The following is a 26,768-nucleotide window of genomic DNA, read 5'->3' as shown; positions in this document are numbered from 1 at the left end:
GGCCACGTTATGTCAAGGATCTGGGTATATTCTTACCACGTGTACGCCATATCCAAAAATTTCATTACTTCATACAGCATGTCCCCCCCCCCCACTTTTTCTTACCATTGAATACACCATGAATTGTCAAACTAATAGAGTAAGCTTATCTGCAAAAAGATCTAAACCTCCCAAACACTTCCTAATTCATTTCACAAATATACGTGGTCTCAATTCTAATCTCAACGATGTCCATTTCCACTTGCAGTCTGCCAAACCCAATGTACTTTTTCTGACAGAATCTCAGTTATCGGTTGATTCAACTAACTGCTCATCTCAGATACCCAAATTATTCACTGTATGATTCCTTTCTCCTCAAAGGTGGTACTTTTGCATATGTCCTTTCTGATATTCTCTGTCAGAGACTTGGCAATTTGGAATCTCCTCTCTTTGACCTTCTCTCGCTTAAAATCTCTCTACCTCATTGTGTCAAATTCATCTGTTGTCTCTACCGTTCTTCCAACTCCACTAATCACATGGAGCTCTTTGACTTCCTCTCTTTGCAACTTGACTTTTTCCAGTCCAAATTTCCTAACAGTGAGGTAATTTTCCTTGGTGATTTTAATGTTCACAACTCCAGCTGGCTTCCGTTTTCTAGTCACACCGACCCAGCAGGTCGAGATGCTGAGGCTTTTGCAATTACTAATGACCTAGCACAGATTTTTCATTTACCTACAAGAATAATGGACAATCTTAACCATACAGCCAACCCTCTTGATCTTTTTCTCACAAACAACTCTTCTAACTACACAGTCGAAGTGAGTGGTCCTTTAGGCACCTCAGATCACAACTTGGTGGTTGTCTCTTCTCCAATGGAACCTTTATCTCATGGCTATTCCTAACCTTGTGCTGTTTGACATTACAAGAATGCAAAATGGGATGATCTACGAGACTCCTTTTCTTCTTTTCCTTGGTCGGATTACTGTTTCAAAACTTCTGATGTCAACGTTTGCTCAGATCATGTCAGTGAAATTATTCTTGCAGGAATGGAATCCTTTATCCCACACTCCACTTTAAAATCTCGTCCTTTATCTAAACCTTGGTTTTCCAATAAATGTGCTAAGGCTGTTCAAGAGAAGAATGTTGCATGTAATTGGCTTGTTTCTAATTCTTCAGTTTCATTTTCTGCCTACACCAAAGCTCGCAACAATTGTAAAGCAGTTATTAATCAGTCCAAACTAGAGTTTGAACAGGCTAAGAGTAGAAAACTTGCTTCTTTCCCTAATGGTAGCCGAGCATTCTGGTCTCTTGCCATAGCTATTGGCTGCAACTTTTGCCCATCTCTACTCCCACCTCTGTCCAAACCAGATGGTTCTGTTGTAACTTCAGCCAAGGATAAAGCTGACCTGCTAGCATCCCATTTTTCTTTCAACTCGTGCATTAACGATCTTGGTAAAACACCTCCCACTATTCCCAACACGCTCCATTCAATGCTGCCTGTGGTCTTCCGTCAAAATGATGTCAGAAGGATTTTGTGCAAATCTTGATGCTAAGAAAGCTCCTGGTCCCGATGGTATTTCTCCACTTGTTCTCAAAACCTGTGCTCCTGAACTTACTCCTATTCTTTGCTGCCTTTTTTCACTTTCTTATTCCAAAGGTGTTTTTCCTTCTGCTTGGAAATTTGCTCATATCCAGCCAGTTCCTAAAAAGGGTGACAAATCCCTCCCATCCAATTATTGTCCCATTGCAATTACTTCTACTCTTTCTAAAGTAATGGAGAAATCAATTAACCGACAACTCTTTAACTACCTAGAAACCTTCCGTCTGATCAACGATCGCCAGTATGGATTCCGTCAGTGTCGATCCACTGGTGATATTCTGGCTTATATTACCGATTTATGGACTAATTCAATGGAAAGGTTCGGTGAAACACAAGTAGTTGCTCTTGACATCTCAAAGGCTTTCGATCGTGTTTGGCATGAAGGTCTTCTAAACAAGCTTCCATCTTATGGTTTCCAAATGTTTTTAGTAATTGGTTATCCAGTTTTCTCTCTGATCGCTCACTGAGGGTGATGGTAGATGGCTCTCTGTCTTCTAACTTCTCCACTAATGCCGGTGTCCCCCAAAGTTCAGTTTTTTCCCCTTCTCTTTTCCTCTTGTATATTAATGACCTTCTTCCATTGACTGGAAATCCTATCCATAGTTTTGCCGATGATAGCACATTACATTCCACTTTCCCTTTTGAGAAATCTTGTCCTGCTCAATCAGCTTCAACTTCTCAAATATCCCCTACCAGTTCCTTAAATGCCGATTTCCAGGTAATTCTCCAGTGTGGCAAAGACAACTTAGTTGATTTCAATCCTTCTAAAACTCAGTGTTTTCTTATATCTCACAAAAAGGATTTTTCTGCTCCATTCTTATCTTTGGTGACACTCCTATTTCTAGGCAAAATGATATATCTCTTTTGGGGATTACCCTGACTTCTAATCTCTCTTGGCACAAGCACATTACAAACATTGCTTCCCCTGCATCTAAAAAAACTTGGTTTTCTCTTTCGCTCTCAGAATTACTTTTATTCCAAACAGCTGTTCACTCTGTATAAATTGCAAATCCGCTCTACCATGGAATATTGTTCCACATCTGCGGCAGTGCCCCCGATACCTCTCTCAGGCTTCTAGAAGAGGGTAGTTAGGTTAATTAATGACTCATCTCTAACAGTCTCTCCACTCACTGTCTCATAGACATACTGTTTCTGCTGCATGCCTTTTTTGCAGATACTTCCCTGGGCACTGTTCTACCGAATTGGCTTCTATAATTCCCCTCTCTCTTTCAAAATTGTCCGAACACGCGCCGCCACCAGCCAACATCCATTTACTGGTCAACTTCAAATTCACAGAACCGACTTTTCATCTTCTTCATTTATTCATTCAACTGCCATTTTCAACCTTCCTTCATACGTATTTCCTGAAAATTAGTCTACAGAAGTTCAAGTCTGTTGTCAACAAATATCTTCTTTCGTCTTCTCAATCTCCAACCCAAGTGTGATACTAAATACTATTGGTTCTAATACCTCTCGTGTTTGGTGTTTTCATAATAATAAAAAAAAAAAAAATATATATATATATATATATATATTTTTTTTTTAACGTGTCTAACCATGTTTTGGTGCATAATAGCCTTAGACACTAATGCTCCAATAAATAACATAATCCTAATCCTCACTGAATTTTCTACAAGGTGTTTCCCACAAACACCTTACAACAGTGGAATGCACTTGAGCTCAACTGTGAGATACCATGTAGTGATAAGAAATATAGAAATATGTTGATGACAGAGATCTGTCATTACCATATTTCTTTCATATTTCTATTAGAAGATAAAATTTTAGATCGCCACCATACCTTATCCTAGAAATTATGCAATAGAGGGAACCTCCATACCACTGTAGCCATAACAGTGAATTAAAAAAACTGAGTTAGATAAATAAATGATATTGTTTTTAATTTAATAACATCAGCAAGAAGACAATTCCATTATTCATTGAAAACTCGAAGTCACTGTTATGACCCATTCTCCCTAACTGATTTGATTCGATTAAAAATGATATTGGTCACTTCACCTCCAGGATAACTGTAGCAATTCCTAAAGAGCATAAACTAAAGCTCTGTCACTGGAGGGACTCTGGCAGTAAATTTAGACAGAAAAATATAATAACATTATATTAAAATATAATGTTGAAATAGTGCAATTGAAATTGGGCAAGTAATATTAACATATAATGAAAGTTATGTTTTCAATTGGAAATTTTCGTCTGCACCCCATTTGGCCTCTCTTTTGTATTTAGTACATTAATTCACTACTCAGCACTAGGTCACCAATTGAAAGTATCTGTTATCCAGTGAGTGAACCATAGTTTCAAAACTGGTCGTAACAGTGCCTTTGAGTTTGCAGTGAATAATTGGTTCATCTTGGTGAGCTTATTCAATTAAAAATATTAGTTAATTTGATTCAACTCATTGATAAACATAGTCATTTCTAAAGTGCATAAGCCCAAGCTCTGTCACTGGAGCAGCAATAGTGTTCCTTGGCAGCAAAGACAGAAAAACATAATGTATAATAGCATTACTTTCTGAAAGTTAAAAAATAATAATAATAAATAAATAAATCTTATTTTTGTAATCTCTGGCCTCAAAAGTATTTTAAGCACTGACCATTTTAATTAGATATGGTATATATCAGTGTTTTTAATACTTTTTGTGAAATATTAAATATTACTCTATTCTTGTCACATCAGCCAATTATCTTAAATTTTTTGCTTAAATATATTTTATCCTTTACAGCCTCATTCCTTTAGAAAAATCATCTGTTAGTTCTAAGGGATCAGGACCTGAGCCACGCATAATTGTTTTGAAAAAGACAACATCGAATTTAGGTATTAGTCTTTTAGGTGGTAATGCTGTGGGTATATTTGTCCACTCAATACAGGAAGATTCTCCTGCTTATGGGCCAGAAGGACTTAGGCCTGGAGATCAAATTCTGGAAGTAAGAGAACAAATTTGATACAAGCACTCATTAAATTAAAATAATGGTCCCATTATTCATTTTTATATGATTACTTCTTTTGTTTTTGTGATACTTTAAATATAGATTTTATGTGTCATTTATAAAATTATAATATGGTGATGTTGAATGTCTGAAATAGCATGCTTCTGTAAACAAAACTACTAGAAAGAGAAAGCACTGCTAGCAATGTTATTATATGTTGAAACAAAATTAAGACAGAGCCTGATTCTACACAAAAGGCTCAGACATTCTGTCTAGTAGCATTATTAATATCACTTTCTGTTTTTAGTAGCTTTCCTTATAAAGGGGCTCAGTCATGCAAAATCAAATGCACAAGCTTGCTGAAAGAAACTTGTGAAGTTGATAAGTATCCAGATATTTGAGCCATCTGGATGATGATTATTTATTCCAACATGTCAGAGAAAGTATTCTGAACTTGGTTCTTACCAAAGGGATCCAAACTGCATCCAGAATTAGACGGTACAGGAACAAGTAATATGTGTAGCAATTTCTCTCATCGAGGGAAAAAAGTAGGGCTTCAATTTCAAGAAAGGTGATTATAATGAATTCATTTATTTCTTAGGCTCTATTAACTAGAGAGAGACAGCTATGAGCTGCTGGATACAAGTTTATATAGGAATTATTCAAGAAATTTATCTTGGAAGCTACTGGTGCATTTGTTCCAGTGGAGAAGTTCTGCAAAAGGAAGATGTCAAATTGGTTGACAGTGAGGTTATGGGCCTGACTGAGCAAAAGAAAAAAACCATGGAATGGTTACAGACTATCAAAAGTTACCGATTTGTATGGGTATTATAAGCATAATTCTAATAAAACCACTGAAGAGTCCTCTTTTGGAGTCAAGAATCCTGAATAAGATTATAGTGACCCAGATGTGGGAACAAAGGTTAGGGTAGCTAAGAAAAAGAATAGGTGCATGTATACTTGCGTGTACACCAATTCTAGGAGTTCAGTAAATAAATTTGATGAATTTGAGGTATTGCTCAAAGCATCAAAGGCGGATATTGATGGGATATCAGAGACATGGTGTCACACAGATATAAATAATACAGAACTGGAATTTGGGGAGTACAACATCTACAGGCGCCTCCGTAGCCAGGTGGGAAAGGGGCAGCAGTGCGTGGCACACGCTTCTTGATTAGACTGGGGTTCGAGCCTGTCACCACCAAATACGGAGGATGCGGAAAGGTCAGGGAAAGACCACCCCATATCCCGGAGCTATATGGCCTTAGTTGCTAATGCTCCTAAAAACCAAACAACAACAACAACGTCTACAGAAAGGATAGACAGGATAGGAAGGGAGGGGGGATGCTATTAGTTAAGAAACACATAAAATCCAAGGAAGTGAAGCCAGTCGACATCGCTGAACAGTGCAGTTTGAGTCAGTTTGGTGTGACATAAGCACTGGGAGATCAAAATTGAGAGTAGGAGTGTGCTATAGGTGTAATGACTCTGATGAGTATAATAAGAAACTGTACAGGGAAATAGAGTGGGCCAGTAAATCAGAGAGTCTTATAATGGGGGATTTTAATTTCCCAGATATTGACTGGAATTTGTGGGTTGGTTGCTCATACACTAGCAAGGCTTTTGTGGATTTATTGGATGATTGTTTTCTAAATCAGCATGTTCGGGAGGCAACTAGAGGGAGCAATACTTTTGATTTGATTATCAGTAGTGATTCTTCATTCATTAAGAATCTGCAGATACAGGAACCACTAGATGGCAGTGATCACAGTGTGCTGAAGTGGGATTTACTCAAGGATGTAACTACCATCAGGGGTAAAGGGAAGGGTTATTGCTTTCGTATAGGCGACTATGATGGTCTGAGACAGTATTTAAATTCTATACAGTGGGACCAACTGATGATGTTACCAACAACAAACTCAAAATGGGAAACATTCAAAGAACTTATCTTGGAAGCTACTAGGCTTTACATACCAACTAAAAAATATTGTTCAAGGTTTAGGCCTAAATGGATGTCAGATGAACTAATGAGACATATGGCAGAGAAGAAAAATGCATGGGATACATATAAATTAATATGTGACACAGAAGCCTATGATAGATATAAGTTGATCTGTAACCAAGTTACAAAGGAGGTTAGGCAGGCGAAGGCAGATTACGAGAAATCTTTGGCAAGGGATGCAAAGAAAAACAGCAATGAGTTCTTTTCTTATGTAAACTCTAGAAGAAAGGGTATGAATCAGATTGGTCCACTTGATATCGATGGTTCAACTGTTCATGATCCTGCTCAGGTAGCTAACAAACTAAATCAATATTTTGCATCTACATTCACACATGAGGAGTTATTCAGAAAGGGGAATGCCATAGATGAAGTAAACACTGGCAGTGAGCTAGATGATCTTGTAATAATTGAGAGTAAAGTGGAGGAGAAATTGTTGAAGATAAATACAAGAAAGGCACCTGGGGTGGATGGGATCTATCCAGTTATATTAAAGGAGGCAGCAAAGGAAGTAAGCAAACACTTAGCCATAATTATGAGAGCTTTTTGGACTGAGGGGAGGTATCCATAGACTGGAGATGTGCAAATGTGACCCCAATTGACAAAGGAGGATCAAAGGCTGACACAAGTAATTATAGACCTGTGAGTTTAACTTCTGTTCCAGGAAAATTAATGGAGGCACTGGTTAACGAAGCACTGCAGGTTCATCTAGAGAAGACTTCAGTTATAGCTCAGACACACCCACCATGGTTTTTGTTAAGGGAAAGTCTTGCCTGACCAATTTGATTGGATACTATGATGCGGTCACAAAAGAACTGGATGCAGGGAATAACTTTGATATTATATATTTCGATCTTAGAAAGGGTTTTGAAACTGTTGCACATGGCAGACTGCTGCACAAATAGGAGCCGTGTGGCATTGGAGGCAAATTGCTGCTATGGATAAAGGGATGGTTGAGGGGGAGAAGACAGAGTTGTAATCAATGGACAGTGCTCATCGTGGACTGATGTTATTAGTGGAGTCCCTCAGGGTTCAGTGTTGGGTCCATTGTTGTTTTCTGTATTTATAAATAATATTGATGATGGTATATCAAGCTTAATGTCCAAGTTTGCAGATGATACAAAGGTTGGCAGGGTTGTTAAGGATACTACTGACGCTATGCTGCTGCTGCAACAGGATCTGGAAAGGTTGACCAGATGGGCTGAGAGGTGGTAAATGAAGTTTAACATTGACAAATGTAAAGTGCTACATATTGGAAACAGCAACCCCAGAGCAACGTATCAACACTGTGGTACTACACTGACAGTGGTAGAGAATGAAAAGGACCTTGGGGTAATTGTGCAGGCAGATATGAAGTTCTCTGAACAGTGCAGACAGGCTGCAAGAGTAGCTGATGGTGTCTTATCAATGATATACAGGAATTTTTCTAGCAGGGATAGGGAGGTGATTATTCCCTTGTATAAGGCGATGGTCAGGCTGCACCTTTGTATACTGGTCTATAGGGCTCATTTCAAGAAGGATGTAGAGCTGCTGGAACAAGCACAGAGAAGGGCAACAAGGTTAGTGAATGGAACGAAGGGCTGCTCTTACGAAGAAAGGCTTAAGTTTTGCAAATTACAGTGTCTGGAGACTAAGCACTGGCGAGGTGATCAGATAGAGGTGTACAAAGCCTTGAATGGTTTGAGCATGCTCAATGCTGATGGGATACTGCCTCTTGCTCAGAATAATCACCTGAGAGGGCATAAATTCAAATTGAGGAAAGACAGATGTAGTATAGATGTGCGGAAATATGCCTTTAGCCAGCGGGTAGTTTGTTGGTGGAACAGACTTCCATCCCTTGTTGTGGAAGTTGATAGCCTAAATAAATTTAAGGCTCAGCTGGACAGGTATTTCGGAAGAACAGAGTGTTGAAGTGAAAGGGGTTTTTTTTTTTTTTTTTTGGCTGATGCTGCATAAGCTTGCTTTCTTGCATCATATGTCTCTGCTAATGCTAACAATATTCAGTGGTAGGGCTGGGGTACAGAGTGAGTAGTTGTTTAGCAGAAAAATAATGACAAGAGTGAAAGAGACAACCAGAGACAGACAACACGATTACAAGTCAGGATGATCCTTAATGATCTTGTTTATAAATCAGTGTCAGTGAAGATAAGCATAGAAGCAGTAGACTTTTTTTTTTTTTTTTGGCGAGTACAGGACTGAGTTTTAAAAGTATTGAAATTAACTAAGGTATCCACTGGGAATTATCTGGAGAACGGCATTTAAGGAATTGGTGGTGAATATCTGAGAAGTTGAAAACGTTTGGGGGGAGGTTCTCAAACTGAACGGTGGAATACAAGAAGTGTACTGTCATCAGCAAAACTATGGATAAGATTTCCAGTAAATAGAAGAAGGTCATTGATATACAAGAGGAAAAGAGTAATAGAAAGAACTGAACCTTGAGTAACACCAGCATTAGTGGAGAAGTTAAAAGACAGAGAGCCATCTGCCACCCTCAGTGAGCAATCAGAGAGGGAGAACTGGATAACCAATTACAAAAAACAGTTGGCATATTTATAAAATCCCATTTCCTTGCATCATTTAACTATAATAATATTAATACTAATATAAGTAATTAATGACATATATATTATGATGAAATGTATATTGTTATGATTAATGATATGGAATCCATTAATTGTATTTTAAAATTTTTTTTGCTTATACATTCTAAAAGTGCCTTAATTTTGTGTTATGTGAATATATGTTTTTGGCTATTGAAATTTTTTGAGTTCTTGGATATTTAAAGTATATAAATGCTTTAAAGTCCAGAACTCTGTGGAACTGAGTTGTGCCAGATTTTCAAATATTCTGGATTTTGAGAGGATTCCTGGAGTGGGGGAGGCAAATATCAATAAACATTAGATACAAGCAGTGAAACTATTTAAATCTGTAAAAATTTATAATGACATAGATAATACAACATTCTTAAATTAAAACCAGTTAATTAAGAATTAATTCTCACAGTAGAACACACTTCAACTTTCAGATAGCTTTAGCTATATTGCAACTTTGAAAAAAACTGATCCGTATAGTGCAAGTGGTTGCTAGAGATCACCTGTTAGTCCTGAAACAGCCTATCATAGCAGCCTCATCTTTTAAACAAATGACCAATTAACATTTTGGCAAGACCATCTGTTTGAAAGTAGTATATCAGGGCAACATTGCAAAGGCAAGTTTGCTCTGCTGTGAGAATTAAGACTATTGCAGTTTATCTATGCAGTTTAAATACTGCTAGTTGCAAAAACAGATTAAAGGACATGATAGTCCTGCAAGTGTCTTATTAAACAAAGAAATGTCACTTGCAAAAAGCATGTATTCTTAAAGACAAATCTGATTGTTCATATGAGTGCTGGATTGCTTTCTTAATATTTCCTGATTGTAAAATGTTGATGTTTTGTAAAATATGCCATGGTAAAAGTAAGAGTTTGGTAAAATAAGTAAAGTAAACTACTTCTGTAAAAGTAAGAGTTTCGTATTGACTATGGCCAAAGTGATTATATAATAATATAATCACTACTAAATAATAAATTAATATGACTGTTGATTTTAGAAATCTGAATGTGGAACAGCACAAGCCCATCTTTCAGCTGAAATGCTCTAGAATGTTCCTTCCAAAGTAATAATTAATACACATAAATTTTGCAGTATAGAGAAGGAATGGCCAAAGTGATTAATCAACACTTCTTACAAAATTAAACATTGAAATTAAAAGATAGATCTTTGTTAGAAGTAATTCAACATAAACATGTGTTATAGTTACCAAAACATGCAAAATACAGTTGCTTCTTGATGTGAAATACTTTTAAAGTAGTAGTAATAGCTGTTTTTCCTTTTTTTTTTTTTTTTATGAAATCTGCAGTTAAGCTATTCATGACAAAGACTCAGTTTTCTGCAGTTTAAAAACAAAATAGATGAATATTTTATTTGGCTAATTGGTGTTGAATTGTGACCGGTCTTTGTAACAAGATAGAAAGCATGTTGTACCATCATTTTAGGCCTAAGTTATAACCAGTTAATGTTGCTAAGTAAGCTGTGACATTACTGATAAATTTCAAATTATAATTATAACTGATAAATAAGACTCAAAGGAATATCTTATCTCTTAGAAAATTAGCATAATTTCACTAAAACAAATAATAATAAATGATATAAATAATATCTTTAATAAGGTTATTCATAATCATTTAAAAGTTGTGCATATTTCTTTCATGTAGTTGTTATGATGTGAAATGAGCATCGTCCAAGCTGTGACATTCAAATTAAAATGTAGCATGGTTTGCAAGAGTTGAGAGGCCACAAGAGAGGGCTTTTTTTTTTTTTTTTTTGAGAGCAGTTGTTAAAAAAATAGTGAGCGTGATTGCAAACATAAAGGACAATGCTATAGTAGTAGTAGCTGCTTAGATATATTGGCTATTTGAAAGCTAAAATTTACTTACTTCATCAAAAGAAAAATCTTGAGCTAGAAAGAAAAGGAATAATCATTTGAAAAAGTGTCAAACTGGATATGCAAGTAACTACCAGAAAGAACTAAATGTTTGATTTTTCACATTTAAGGTTTTGCTAAATTGAAAGCAATATTTAAATAAATCATTAGCCTCTGGAAAATATTGGTTGTTGTTTGTGAAGGAGTATATGCCAAAGTAATGAAATTTTAAACTTTTTCTTTGTTTGCTCTTCACAGTTCTTTATATATATGTTTATTCTTTACTGATGTGGTCTTTTTTCTGAGGTATACGAAGGTGCTAGTTTAGCAGGTCATTAGCATTAGTACAGGTATACAATGCAAGAAAGCGAGCTTATGCAGCATCAGCCAAAAAAAAAAAAAAAAAAAAACTGCTCCCATTTCACCCCTCCATTCGTTCCAAATACCTGTCTAGCTCAGCCTTAAATTTATTTAGTCTATCAACTTCAACAACAAAAGATGGAAGTCTCTTCCACCATTCAACTACCCGCTGGCTAAAGGCAAACTTTCACACATCTATCCTACAACTGTCTTTCCTCAATTTGAATTTATGCCCTCTCAGATAATTATTCTGAGCAAGAGGAAGGATCCCATCAGCATTGAGCATGCTCAAACCATTCAAGGCTTTATACACCTCAATCAGATCACCTCACAGGTGCCTAGTCTCCAGACACTGTAATCTGCAAAACTTAAGCCTTTCTTCGTAAGAGCAACCCTTCGTTCCATTCATTAATCTTGTTGCCCTTCTCTGTACTTGTTCCAATAGCTCTATATCCTTCTTAAAATGAGGCCTCCAGTCCCGTATGCAGTACTCAAATTGTGGCCTGACCATTGCCTTATAGAAGGGGATAATCATCTCCTTATCCCTGCTAGAAAAATTCCTGTATATCATTGATAAGACACCATGAGCTACTCTTGCAGACCGTCTGCACTGCTCAGAGAACTTCATATCTGCCTGCACAATTATCCCCAGGTCCAGGCACCTCCGTAGGCTGGAGCAGCAGTGCATAGCACACGCTTCTTGATTAGACCGGGGTTCGAGCCCATGACCACCAAATACGGAGGATGTGGAAAGGTCAGGGAATGACCACCGCATATCCGCAGAGCAATATGGCCTTAGTTGCTAATGCTCCTAAAAAAAAAAAAAAAAAACCAATAACATAACATTAACATAACGTAACCCCCAGGTTCTTTTCATTCTCTAGCACTGTCAGCATAGTACCACAGGATTGATATGTTACTCTGGAGTTACTGCTTCCCATATGCAGTATTTTACATTCGTCAATGTTAAACTTCATTTGCCACCTCTCAGCCCATCTGCTCAATTTTTCTAGATCCTGTTGCAGCAGCAGCGTACTGCCATTAGTGTCCTTAACAACCCCGCCAACCTTTGTATTGTCTGCAAACTTGGACATTAAGCCTGATATACAGAAAACAACGGACCCAACACTGAACCCTGAAGGACTCCACTAATAGCATTAATCCATGAAGAGCAGTGTCCATTGATTACCGCTCTCTGTCTTCTCCCACTGAACCATCCCTTTATCCATTGCCAGCCTGCTCCAATTTGTGCAGCAGTCTTTCCATGTGCAACAGTATCAAAAGCCTTTCTAAGATCCAAATATATGATATCAAAGTTATTCCCGGCATCCAGTTCCTTTGTGAACACATCATAGTATCCAATCAATTTGGTCAGACAAGACTTCCCCTTAACAAAACCATGCTGTGTCTGAGCTATAACTGAAGTCTTGTCTATGTCTAGATGATCCTGCAGTGCTTCTTTAACCAATGCTTCCATTAATTTCCCCGGAACAGAAGTTAAACTAACACGTCTATAATTACTTGATTTTCCGTGTGTTGTAAAATCTTACATGTATATGCAGATTTGGTTTTTCAATTTCAAGCAGTGGGAAATGCAATGTAATCAGATATTTTTAAACAAATAAGCATAAGAACAGCATCCAGTGCATAGAAAGAAATGCAAAAATAGATGGTCCGCATGGTGAAAATGATGTTGTGTGTCAAAGATTTGTTTGCATCTTTTGACATAAAACATAACAAATTCGTTTAAATAAAATATTAGCATTAGCATTAGTTGAGGCATATATGCAAGAAAGCAAGCTTATACAGCATCAGCCAAAAAAAAAAAAAAACCCTTCCTATTTTACCCATCCGGTCACTCCAAATGTTTGTCTAGTTCAGCCTTAAATTTATTGAAGCTATCAACTTCCACAACAACAGATGGAATTCTGTTCCAGCAATCAACTACCCGCTGGCTAAATGCGGCGGGTAGTTGATTGCACATCTATTCTACAACTGTCTTTCCTCAATTTGAATCTATGCCCCCTCAGGTTCTTAATCTGAACAAGTGGAAGTATCCCATCAGCATTGAGCATGCTTAAACCATTCAAGGCCTTGTACACCTCAATGAGATCACCTTGCAAGTGCCTAGTCTCCAGATGCTGCAACTTGCAGAATTTAAGCCTCTCTTGGTGAGAGAACCCCCTTGTTGCTCTCAGAAATCTTGTTGCCTTTCTCTATACTTTTACATCCTTTCTAAAATGAGACCTCCAGACCTGGACGCAGTACTCAAGGTGTGGCCTGACCATTGCCTTATACAAAGGTATAATCATCTCCTTGTCTCTGCTAGCAAAATTCCTATGTATCATTGACAAAACTCTATAACCTGATCTGGCAGCCCATCTGCACTGCTCAGAGAAATTCATATTCAACTGCACAATTATCCCCAGGTCTTTTTCATTCTCCACCTCCCTGAGTGTAGTATCACACAGTTAGTACGTTTATCTTGGTTTACTGCTACCTATATGCAATACTTTGCATTTGACAATACAAAAGCTCAGTTGCCACTTCTCACCCCTTTTCTCATACTTTCTAGATCCTGTTGCAGTAGCATACTGTCTTTAACAAACCTGCCAACCTTTGTATCATATGCAAACTTGAACAATAACCCTGGTATACCTTCATCGATATCATTAATAAATGCACAAAACCACAATGGGCCCAGCACTGAACCCTGGGAGACTCCATTAATAACATTAATCCACATAGAGCAGTGTCCATTTATTACCACTCTCTGCCATCTTCCACTCAACCATCCCATTATCCATTGCAGTAACTTGCCCTTAAATCATTACCACTCCAATTTACACAGCAGTCTTCCAAGTGCAACAGTATCAAAAGCTTTCCTGAAATCCAAGTATATGATATAAAAATTATTTTTTGCATCCAGTTACTTTGTGACCACATAGTAGTATCCAATCAAATTGGTCAGCTAACACTTTCCCTTAACAAATCCATGCTGTTTCTGAATTATTACTGCAGTATTGTCTAGTTGATCCTGCAATGCATCTTTAACCAGTGATTCCATTATTTTCCCTGGAACAGAAGTTAAGCTAACTGGGCTGTAATTACTCGTGTCACCCTTTGTGAATTGAGGATACATTTGCACATCTCCAGTACATGGAAACTTCCTCTGAATGTAAGGATGTTTTCATAATTATGGCTAAGGGTTTGCTTACTTTCCTCCGTCTCTTTCAGTATAACTGGATAGATTCCATCTGCCTCGTGTCCCTTTTTTATGTCTAACTTCAACAATTTCTCCTCTACTTTGCTGCTCTGTGTTATTACAAAATCATTTTGCTTACAGTTAGAGTTTAGTAAACTTCTGTCCTTCCCTTCCTTACATTTCTCATGTGTGAATGTAGATGCAAAATACTCATTCAGTTTGTCAACTATCTGAGCAGGATCGTCAACAATCAAACCACCAACATCAAATGGTCCAATCTGATCAATCCCCTTCCTTCTAGAGTTTAAATTAGTAAAGAAGTCTTTGTTGTTTTTCTTTGTATCCTTTGCCAAGGATTTCTCGTAATCAGCATTCGCTTGCCTAACCTCCTTTGTGACTTGTTTATATCTGCCATACACTTCTGAGTCACCTGAAAATTTATATGCATCCCACGCATTTTTCTTCTCTGCCACGAGCCTCATTAGTTTTTCTGACCTCCTTTTCTTAATTGGTATGAAAAGCCTAGTAGCTTCCAAGATTAATTCCTTGAAGGCTTCCCATTTAGAATTTGCTGTTTTTAACATCATGAGTTGATCCCACTGTATAGAGTTTAAAAACTGTCTGAGACCACTGTAGTCACCTTTACAAAAACAAAAACCCTACCCTTTACCCTTGATGGTAGTTACATCTTTAAGTAAATCCCACATCGGTAGACTGTGAACACTGTCACCTGGTTGTTCCTTTATCTGCAAATTCCTAATGCATGAATCATCACTGCTGATAATCAGATCAAGAGTATTACCCCCGCTAGTTGCCCTTCGACCATGTTGCTGTAGAAAACAGTCATTCAGTTAATCCACAAAACCTTACTAGTGTGTGTGTGAATAACCTACAAGTTCAAGTCAATATCTGGGAAGTTAAAATCCCCCATTACAAGACAAAACGATTTACTGGCCAACTGCATTTCTGTGTATAGTTGTTCATTGTATTCATCAGAGTCATTAGGCCTATAACACACTCCTACTCTCAATTTTACTTTCCCAGTATTTATATCACACTAAACTGACTCTGCATTGCACTGTCCATCTATGTCAACTGGATGCACTTCCTTAGATTTTGTGTTTCTTAACTAACAGCATAACCCCTCCTCCCTTCCTACCTGTCTATCATTTCTGTATGCATTGTACTCCCCAAATTCCAATTCTCCATTTCTTATATGTGTGACACCACATCTCTGATATCCCAACAATATCTGCCTTTGATGTCTTGACTAGCATTTCAAATTCATCCAACTTATTTACTACTCCTAGCATTGATGTACATGTAAGTATACATGCACATGTTCTTACTCTTAGTTACCCTAACACAGCCCATGTATTTACTTGCTCTTTAAATTCAAATTGAGGAAGGAGGATGGTTACAGAATAGATATGCAAAAGTTGCCTTCAGCTAACTGGTGAGTGACTGTTGGAACAAGCTTCCATCCACTGTTGTGGAAGTGGATAATTTGTATAAACTGAAGGAAGAATAGACAAAACTATTGAAGGATATTGTTGCATCGTTTGCCACTATGAATACTAATACTATAACAAATTATCTTAAGTCGCACTTGGCATGCCGACCGGGCTAGCCGAGTGGGTAAAGTACCTGCCCGGCAACCCCAAGGTCGCGGGTTCGATTCCCGCCTCGGGCTTGGATCAAAGTACTGCAAAAACCTTGGGAGGTGCAATATGGCCACAGAAGCCGATGCGCCAACAACTACCAAATCAAAAAAAAAAAAAAAAAAAAAAAAAAAAAAGCACTTGGCATTTTAAAAATTCCTCTTAGCAACATTGCCTATGTGAGAATATTCGGCCAGACTAGAAAAACAAAAATGGAGTTTAGATCTTTTTTTGGTGAAACTTTTGAAAATGCCCCTGACAGCCAAATCTAGAAAGTAGGTCTATTGTTAAGAACAAAACTTTGACTCAGCATTTCTTAAGAGGAGAGGGCACCCTCTTCAAAAGCTCTCAGAAATTCTTCAGAAATCCATATCTTTGCTGCACCAGTATTTTTCTTGTAGCAAACAAAATCAGTTGATGTATAATCAAATATCCAAACAAAAATCCATAGTCAAAAAAGTATATTTATAATAAATAATTATAAAAAAAAGAATAAATAAGTCTTTTTTTTTTTTTTTTTTTTTTTTAACTTCTGGTAAGTGATGGATTTCTAATGTAGGGAAAAAATGGACAATTACTGCTAACTTGTTTTTAGCTATTTTTTCCACAAATGGAATTCAGATTTGGAAGATAATCATGGTTTGTGTATATCCTAAATATATTTTGTATATACAGTGGTACCTTGGTTTGCGAGCATAATTTGTTCCGGAAACATGCTCGTAATCCAAAGCACTCGTATATCAAAGCGAATTTCCCCATAAGAAATAATGGAAGTCCAGATGATTTCTTCCAAAACTCAAAAATATTCATATACTGTAAAAATGATTAATACAAAATACATACCTTTTTATATTTTTAATATTTAAATTTAATATACATAAAGCAATCGAATTTATTAATTATTGGGTAGGACGACTGACTCACTTTCTCTAACAGAATCACTGCTATCTGTTGACTTTTTCTTTTTGTGCGACTTTAATCTTTCCAATGACACTTGCTTTTGCCTCCTTTTGAGGATTTCACGGAAATCAGATTCATCGCTCGCACTATTACAAAATGAGGAGGCACGCTTGATACACATAAACAAAGCTGCGCGCGTGTAGCAACTGAATAAACAACACCGTAAAGACAGAGATACGCTATTAACACCTCACATTTTACTAAAGCACATTTCTAGGGGTTACTACCATAAAACAATAAAAACAATTTCCAGTTGCGTTCCTGCTAGTGGAATCTGTTATAAACTGGTAGTAAACTCGATCTAATTGCATTTGTGATTATACTAGCTGGAATTGTTGGTTTTTACGTTATTATGGTGAAATGTGTTTCCCCTTCACTGATATAAAAAACCATAAATACATTTTCAAAATCTTCTCTTCATTCCTATCGAGTTGCATTCGGTTGGGGTGATTCTGCATTCAACTGCCATTTCTTGTAAACACAAAGGCGAATCGTGCATAAGTGAATTCGGTCCGTGTTATATAAGATATCGTTCCCGTATTTATAAATCGTATATGATCGAATTCGTGTAGTGTAAACACTTGTTATACGAGGACTGACTGTACTCGTATTGCAAGACCTCGCTCGTTTATTAAGTTAAAATTTATTAAAAATTTTTGCTCGTCTTGCAAAACACTCGCATACCAAGTTACTCGTAATCCAAGGTACCACTGGACACATATCTAAATAGCTTTTACATTTTCTTGGGTGGCAGAGAGGCAGTATTTCAATTTACAGTTTTGAAATGAAATGACTATCAATCATAATATAAATTCCACCCATTTTAGGACTTATTTTTAGAATCTAATCAAAAGCAAATTTATAGTGTGTATAAGAGGTTCCTAAGATATCTTGATAGGGATACTTTTAATGATTTAAATAAAATGCCAAAATTATAAGCACTACTCATTTAGTACACAACTTTATACTCTGATATAAGCATTTAAAATGAAAGATAAGAGCAGGGATTAGGCAAAAGTACCCTGACAGGGGTGTTTCTATTTTGAACTGCCTTCTTTAAAACAAGATTTTGACAGGCTCCATTCTCTGCATTATGTTGTTTTGAAAGAAATGCAGAGTGGCTCCACAGAACTCATTTGCCAGAAAACAAAGCATGGGGTTTTTTTTCACTGTATAATTGACCAGATATAAATATTAGGAATGAAAATAAAGTATTTGGTTGGTTACAGTAGTTTTAAAATACATGGCCATAACATGAGTTATGAATATATTTTAGTATTGCAATTGAGGGGGGGGGCTAACATTAGAAGTGATCATAAATAATGCCACCAGAAGGGGATAGATAATGTAGGAGTTGGGGTGGGGTGGGGGGGAGATAACCAGGTCTCTGGCCTGTTTGATTTGCAGAATGATTAACCAGAAGGCTGATGATCAAGATTATCATAACTTTAAATTTTACTTTCTGTTATTGTTTTTATAATGAAATTATATAAATTACAGAAAGTTCAGGTATTATTTAGAATATGGTTCTGTGTGTTTGAAATTATTTATTATTATAAAATATTTCAAATTATTTATCATTATAAAATAAAAAGCAGTTTACAAATACTACTGATAATAACTGTCATTTCAGAAGTAGTAATTATAAAACCTCTGAGTTCAGTGCTTTCTAATTAAACTGATTTTGCTTTTAGTATAATGGTATGGACTTGCGACATGCAACTGCTGAGGAGGCTGCATATCAGTTAGCAAAACCTGCTGATACAGTTACCATTCTGGCACAGCACAACATAGAAAGTGAGTAATTTTTTTCTGGAACCTATATTTTTCTTCTATTATTTTTGAAGGTCAGCCAAAAAGTTTACTAATTCATCAATTTCTCAGTTTTAATTGTGTGATCTGAAAGTGAAGGTTCAAGAGGCAGATGTATTTGAGGAAGAACTGTTTGAGAGCTGACAGATGTTTTTGTGAGAAACATCTGTAAGACTGGACAAGCTTTAAATGAACCCTTAGAATATGATTACCAAGTTGAGAACACTTTAGTTATGAGGGTTGTAAAATTTATATTTTATCATTATTATGCATTTTTGGAAGTAAAGAGGCAGATTGGTGCATGATTATGCTATGTCTTGACACCTTTAAAACATTAAAGAAAAAAGAGGGAATACAAGGCTTTAGATATCCCTTTTATATCATCTGATAAAATGTGAATAGAATTAGATATCTTATAGAATTAGTTAAATTTTTTATCAAGTATTATCTGTCAATGTCATCTATTAAAGTCAGCATAACTATTTTTTATTTATGCATTTATCATTATTTTCTTTCTCAGAAATGAGTTACACATATGAAATATACATAAACATTTGTAAAAGAATAAGAGAAGTTTATCTCAGTATGATACGTAGAACACTTCCGTATGATACTCTCCAGAAATTAAAACGAATATAACATTACAGTAAAAATTAAATTAAAAAATCAAAAATATTACATTACAGTAAAAAATTAATTGAAAACAATTAAAAAAACAATACAACACAATTAAAAATCAATTGAACTCAAAACTTAAGTAAAAAATTAATTAAAAGAATTGAGCATCACAGCTCTAGTTTATACTATCATAAACAAAGAAAAAGCACAAAGTGTAGTGATAATAAAGGATAAAAATATGTCATGAGTGCATGTCAGTCAAGTTAGGGTTCTGAAATATAGCCCCCATCATTGGAGGCTGTATTCAGAACCCTAATACATAAAGCTTGCCTATCTAGCTGATACGTGTATTTGAAAGGCATGCAGATAAATGCATGTGTTAAGCAGTGGTAGAAAGTGACACTTCAACTAGACAAGGAAGAGAACCCCCCAAAAATTTATCATCCTAGAAGTCATAGATAACTACCTACAAGTCATAGATGAGAGAGAGAGAGAGAGAGAGAGAGAGAGAGAGAGAGAGTCAATTCATCCTATTGTAAAGGGATGTGCACCGTTTGGGACAAGCCCCAACAAAATGGTTGGTGTCATTTCTTTCCAAAATTGTTCCCCCCCCCAATAAAAATTTAAAAGACTAATTAAAGACTTCATGGGAAGAGTTACAAATACCAAAGTCATCTTGGCAAACTGACTCAGCCAAAACACACATGCAGGCCACTCCAGGCCTTTATCTATTTTAGCTATCAGTCACATAATGTTCTTTGTTCACATATGTGTATCCAGGACTGTTTTCAATCTTCTTCCAAAATTCAAAAAGAACATTAGACAAGTGGAACCTGCTGTTTTCCCTCCTAGTAGAAGTCTCTCTCTCTCTCTCTGCTCAATTTTCAGGTCAATCTATCCAGCTAAACAAGTTTTTTCTGTTACATCCCCAATTTTGTGGTGGTCTGGAGTCATGACAAGAAGGAATGGTATAACTACTGCTCATTTATCTACAAAATGGGGCAGAAACATTGAACAAATCCTTCCTGTTTATAAATGCACTTGTTAAGTGTAACAATAGCCAATGTTCTCACTGTAGTCTGCAGAAAGGACACTGACCCATCAAACCTGAAACAACCAGGCTTAGGCCTCTGGACTCTCCTGATGTGTAGTCCACAACTTTCTTGAGATAACATTTTTAAAAAATAATAATTCTGTGTTTTTTGATGCCTTCTGCAGCTCCCTCTAATCATGAGTGCAACATGGCACTCCTTGGCAGAATTTTTAAGAAAACTAATAGTCAAAAAATAATCAAAAATTCAAAAAAGTAATAGTCAAAAAATGCCATGTTAAGAATAATAGGCCATTGAAAGAAATCCCAAGAACCTCCTACCTCCGTCAGAAGTCTTTTACCAAGTTTATGAGGTGGATGCCATTTTGTAACAGATACTTCATAGGACATTCATGCCAGAAACTGAGGTCTACACTTAGGCACCCAGATTCCTGTATTTTTGTTAACATGTATATGTTATGGTAAATTTGATTAATCCGGTGATTATGAATAATTACCGGTTAATATGTATAATCGCCAATAATATTGGAGAATTTAATAAATATATAGCAATTTATTAAATATACCGGTCATTTTACATATTCTCCAGCGCTCGCTGGTGTATTTGATAAATAGGACAGAGAAATCGTATGAATGAAATGAAGGGAAGTGTTTCTGCGCACTATCGAGCTGACTAGCCGCTTCTAAAACCTATAATATACCGCCATTTAGTTAGTGCAGTTTCTACATTTAGTTAGTGCTGTTTCTACATTTCTACTGTTTAGTGCAACATACAACAACACATCAGCATTTAGTTAGTGTAGTGTTGTTGGGCTGAACTAGAACGACCACTAAGTCTGCATTCTTACTGTTTAATGCAACGTTATACTTATAGATAAAGTTAAATGTATTTAGTTTATGTCCATAGGTAAGTTTTCTTTGAAAAACAATTAGAAATTAACAGGTAATGAAAATTTTTGTAGTTTGCCAAAGTGTAATGGTTATGGATACCATTGAAAGAATGAAAGAAAGTTTTACTGTAAATTTAACAAAATTAATAGAAACAAAATGCAGTAACAAAGGTTTTATAACGAAAGAAAAATATATACAGCTGATAAATGACATTTTTGCACTAAAATTGAAAACCACAGGGAAAACTCCAGCAGATTACCAAAGACTCAAGTGCTATGATCTAATTAAAGTAGGTGATTGTAATAAATTGATTTACCCTGTTCAAGAAAATAACCAAAGCATAAAATATTATGTCTGCACTGAGGAAATTTTTGATACAATACATAATATTCATATAGCTATTGGCCATGGGGGAAGAAATCAGATGATGAATGAAATAAAAAAAAAAAAAAGTATAAAAATATAACCGCTGAGTAATGGTATATTTAAACTTATGTGAGCCTTGTCAGAAGAAAAGTAGAGTTCCTAAAAAAGGCTTAGTGGTTAAGCCAATGGTGTTTAACGAAATGAATAGTAGGTGTCAGGTAGACCTGATTGACATGCAAAGTCAGCAAGACAAGGGATACAAATTTATTCTTGTATATCAAGACCACCTAACAAAATTTGTTATTTGGTTTTTAGGAACATTAGCAACTAAGGCCATATTGCTCCGGGGATATGCAGTGGTAATTTTCTGACCTTTCCGCATCCTCCGTATTTGGTGGTCACGGGCTCGAACCCCAGTCTGATCAAGAAGCACGTGCTACACACTGCTGCTCCTGCCCACCTGGCTACGGAGGCGCCAACAAAATTTGTACACTTGCGTCCCTTAAAAAGCAAACGTGCTGAAGAAGTTGCTTATGTTTTATTGGATATATTTACTATTTTTGGAGCTGCTTCTATCCGTCAAAGCGATAACGGTCGCGAATTCGCAAATAAAGTTATAGAAGAATTATGTTCTTCTTGGGAAGAACTCAAAATCGTACATGGTAAACCTCGGCAGAGCCAGAGTCAAGGTTCTATCGAATGTGCAAACCAGGACATTTGAGAATATATTGAGTACGTGGCTAGAAACTAATGAAACACGCAACTAGAGTGAAGGATTAAGATTTGTTCAATTAATGAAAAATAGAGCATATCACCAAGGAATTAAATGCAGTCCCTATGAAGCTATGTATGGTTCTCCCATTAAAATTGGCCTCAAAACCTCATGGCTTCCCAAAGAAGTTGTTGTTAATTTAAAAGAAGAGGAAGAACTAGAAAACATAATGAAGCAATTTAATAATGATTATATGATAGAGAAGGAATCAAATATTTATGATTCTGGAGAGATTGCAGGAGACACTAGCATAAAGAGTATTGAAATTTAAAATGACAATATAATGGAGAAAGTTGAGGAGAATATGGAGAACATTGAGGAGAATATGGAGAATATTAAAGAGAATAACAAGGACTTGGACAATGTTGTTGCGAATAGGAAAGCACAAATATATATAAAACGTAAAATAGTAAAAGAAAATCTTAAAATACAAGCTAAAAAAATGATAAATGTGTCTAACAAAAAGTTTCCTACTGGAAAAGTAGGTGATACGGTATGTATAAGAATTCCTGATGTTGACAGAGCCAGAAGCGACCCAAGAAATTGCTTGGAAGTTATTATGGATATTGACAATAGTGGACTATATAAATTGGGTACAAAGAAAGGGATATTGGCCAACGTTTATACCAGAAATGAGTTTTCTATATGCCATGAAAAATTTATAAGTGTCGCGGAAGTTCCAGACTCAGAATTATCATTGCGGGAGTGTGTTTAAAGAAGTTTTCCATATTTGGTGGTCAAGGTTACAAAAAATATAATTATAGAGGAAAATGCAACATAATAAATGTAGTTGTAGAAATGTAGTTGCAAACTATGCAATTCAAAATGTCATCATAGTTTATCTTGTAATAATAAATAACAATAAACTTTGATTTTTTTTTTTTTTTGTATTCTGTTGGCATCTAATTTCAGTTAATCAATATTACCAGTAAGCATTGGAGATTATTCATAATATCCGGTATTTTTGATAAATTAAGCATATCTCCAATATTATTGGGAATTAATACATAATAGCCGGTAATTATGTATACTTTCCGATTTATCATATTGTCATTTTTCCAACAGTGCTACTTTATTTAGAAGTTGTATGGAAATTTCATGTCACATGTGTGCAACTTATGAGTGATACACTTTTTCAATTTTATTAGATGTTGATCAAGGTGAGTGTGCAACAGGAAATGATCACTGACACTATTAGGGCTAAAACATTTATATCTTATGTCTGTATCATTCAGTTTTATAAGCAAAATGTATTGCATGAGTAATATTTCAAGTTAAAAGTATTTAATGAAAACAGCCACAATAAAATAGTGTTTACTGATTCACTGTCTGTTCCCAATAGACAGATTTGTAATGCACAATAGCAACGTAAGTCAAAACATTAGAGTCATCTGTGGTAGAAACTATACGTTTCTAAAATGACTTATGTTGAAGTCATAAGTGCATTATTTAGTTCTGTGTGTTACATTACTGGCGTGTCCCATATTTTATTTTTTTTAAATCTAGTATAGACTGAAAGAACACTCAAGAGGTTCTTGGCTGAGAAACATACAAGAAGCGGCATCTATAAATTTAATATGGAAGCTGTTTTCTTTACTCCATCAGTGTGAATGATAGGCTTAACTTATTGGGCTGGAAGTGGTCTCAAATTGAAGATATTTCTTCCTAGGTGTTAACAAAGTTGTTAAAATTTAAAAATTCCGAATATTTTTATTTTACAGAATGGGCTAGTTTTTTAGTACAAACAAGAATAATTCAACATTCACTTCATAGATGGAGCCACTGGAAGATGTTAACTGTTAAACAAACAGTTGTCTAAGTTGATAACAGATGCTTTTTCCCCCCCTTCCTGATTAACAATTTGCACTTTAACTATTTAACTGATTAACGATTTGTGCTTTCACACAATTGTATCCTTTGTTCCGAAAAAAATAAAAATAAAAATAAATAAATAAATAACATTTAAAAAAAATAAAAATAAATAATAATAATAATAAAACTCTGCTACCAATTGCAAAATTCTTTACTATTGCTGTCTACATTAAAAGAAAGAACTAATCAATAGAATTCCATCACAGCTCACTTTTTTTATGTCCCCACGTTGCACTCTCGAGCTCACACACTCATTGCCATTCGTTATGTTTAATATGTTCAGAACTCGTCATTTTATCATTATCAACTTGAAGTTTATTTGTTTTGAGGTTATTTAAGGTAATTAATTTAAGGATTTAGAAGTATGTCAGAGTCAAAATGCTACTCTGACTGGTCGTGTTGTGAATGTACCTTGCGTCAAAGGAGAAACATGCCATTTCGTGTTTCTACAAATGTATTCAGGATCGTTTTTAAAGACCGATCTTGAATACATTTACAGGTATATATTCATACTACATTGGGTACTACATTTATTTAGGACAACTAGAGAAAAAATCTGCTACCAATTGCAAAATTTTCGCAACGGGTACAGCTAGCTGTATGCCTAACTGATAGGCCTAACTGATTTGGTCTCAAATTGAAGTTATTTCTTTCTAGGTGTGAAGAAACATGGGAAAATATAAAAATTCTGAATAATTTCATTTTACAGAATGGGCCAATTTTCTCTACTAGCATTGCCTAATACCTTAAAAGAAAGAATAGTTTTATTTTACTGAATTAAGAAATGACAAAGGATTCGACATGTACTGGCTTACCTGCTCATGACCAAACACAGACTACGTTTCTTTAGGACAGCTAGAGAAGAACTTTGGTACCAATTGCAAAATTTTTGCAAGAGGTACTGCTAGTAGTCTTTTATATCATAGCATAGCATAAAAATGCCAGTTCTTTTTATAGTGCCACAGAATGATCTCCATCTACAACCATAGAGGAAGAGATTTTGTTGAGCCCTGGATGGTATGACAGTATACTCCCTCACCAGTGTAAATTACCCAAAACTAAAAATTTTAAAACTCAGTAAATTTAGTGTCTTCTATATAACTGATAATGTATTAAATATAATTAATTGTTAAAAAAAAATATTCTCTACCTTAAGGATATACAGAAATACAAGATCAACCTGGAGATTCCTTCTATATTCGAACTCTCTTTGACCGTCCCAGTACTGATGGCTCTCTTACCTTACATAAAGATGATATTCTGTTTGTGGATAATACAATGTACAATGGTGTACCAGGATTATGGCAAGCATGGCTAGTAGATGAAGAAGGACAGAAGGTGAAATGTGGATTTATTCCCAGCAAATATAAGTAAGACTTCCTTATTAGTTATTATTATTATTTAAAGCTTAAATAGGAATTTTATAAAGAAAACATGAAACAGGGAGCAGAAAGAAACAGAAAATATTTTATGGCTCTTTAAACCCTGCTGTTTACAAATTAAGTCAGATAAAAGGTGGTCAAGATATTGTAGAACAATTATTTATTCCATTGTATCACAGTATAAAAACATTATGGGAATCCCGTTGTTTCGAAACTTTACTAGACATGTTGGACAGACAACTTATGTGATCGTCACCTGCTGCACTCTCTCTTAAGACTTTTGTAACTAGATCATTTCTCTGAGAGCATCCTTGTCCTCATCATCTTAGTTAAACTTGCAGCACTTCACCTTTCAATTAGCTTTTCCAGACAGTTATAATTCATAAAGCAACAGATTGTTACTGTATGAATGATGGTTTTTCACCACTTCATATTATCCTGATTTCCTAAGAGTGTCAGTTGTTATTTGTACTGTATGGGCAAAGCCATTGTGATAAATAATCATCCACTCAAATAATAACTTCTTTGCTTGTTTTTGATGCCCTTGCAGTCTGTTGAAGACTGGTCTGTCCAGCCTTGACAGCCATGTAATCTAAATTTACCACATTGATAAATTTTGATTTATATCCTTTAACAGAAGCTGCGGAGTTGTAGATTTGATGCAAATGATAAAGTTTGATGCAGTCAGAAATAAACTAATACTACTGTAGCTGCCAAAATCTTTTTACGAACCATGAACAGGCTACTGAATCTGTAAGATAATATTAATGCCTCTTTTTAACTAAATGTAGTAGCCTTGCTTATGAGTGCCTTAGACCACTTTCATTTCATTT

At 35.7% G+C, this 26,768-nt stretch overlaps 1 protein-coding gene across 3 annotated transcripts in view; it reads left to right on the top strand.

Annotated features, from left to right (window-relative positions):
* LOC150081717 (MAGUK scaffold protein DLG5-like) overlaps positions 1-26,768 on the top strand; it is a 450,728-nt gene that overhangs the window by 346,645 nt on the left and 77,315 nt on the right. For all 3 annotated transcript variants that reach the window (XM_090378823.1, XM_090378822.1, XM_090378824.1), the window contains exons 19-21: positions 4,320-4,521; positions 18,866-18,968; positions 25,710-25,923. In XM_090378823.1, the coding sequence (XP_090234949.1) occupies positions 4,320-4,521; positions 18,866-18,968; positions 25,710-25,923 (519 nt within the window). The remainder of the gene's footprint in view (positions 1-4,319; positions 4,522-18,865; positions 18,969-25,709; positions 25,924-26,768) is intronic.

This window comes from Mastigoproctus giganteus, chromosome 8 (assembly GCF_048544385.1).
Source record: "Mastigoproctus giganteus isolate SK-2022 chromosome 8, ASM4854438v1, whole genome shotgun sequence".
NCBI lineage: Eukaryota > Metazoa > Arthropoda > Arachnida > Uropygi > Thelyphonidae > Mastigoproctus > Mastigoproctus giganteus.
The sequence above is the reverse complement of the archived record's forward strand: the minus strand, read 5'-3'. Positions and strand labels throughout refer to the sequence as shown.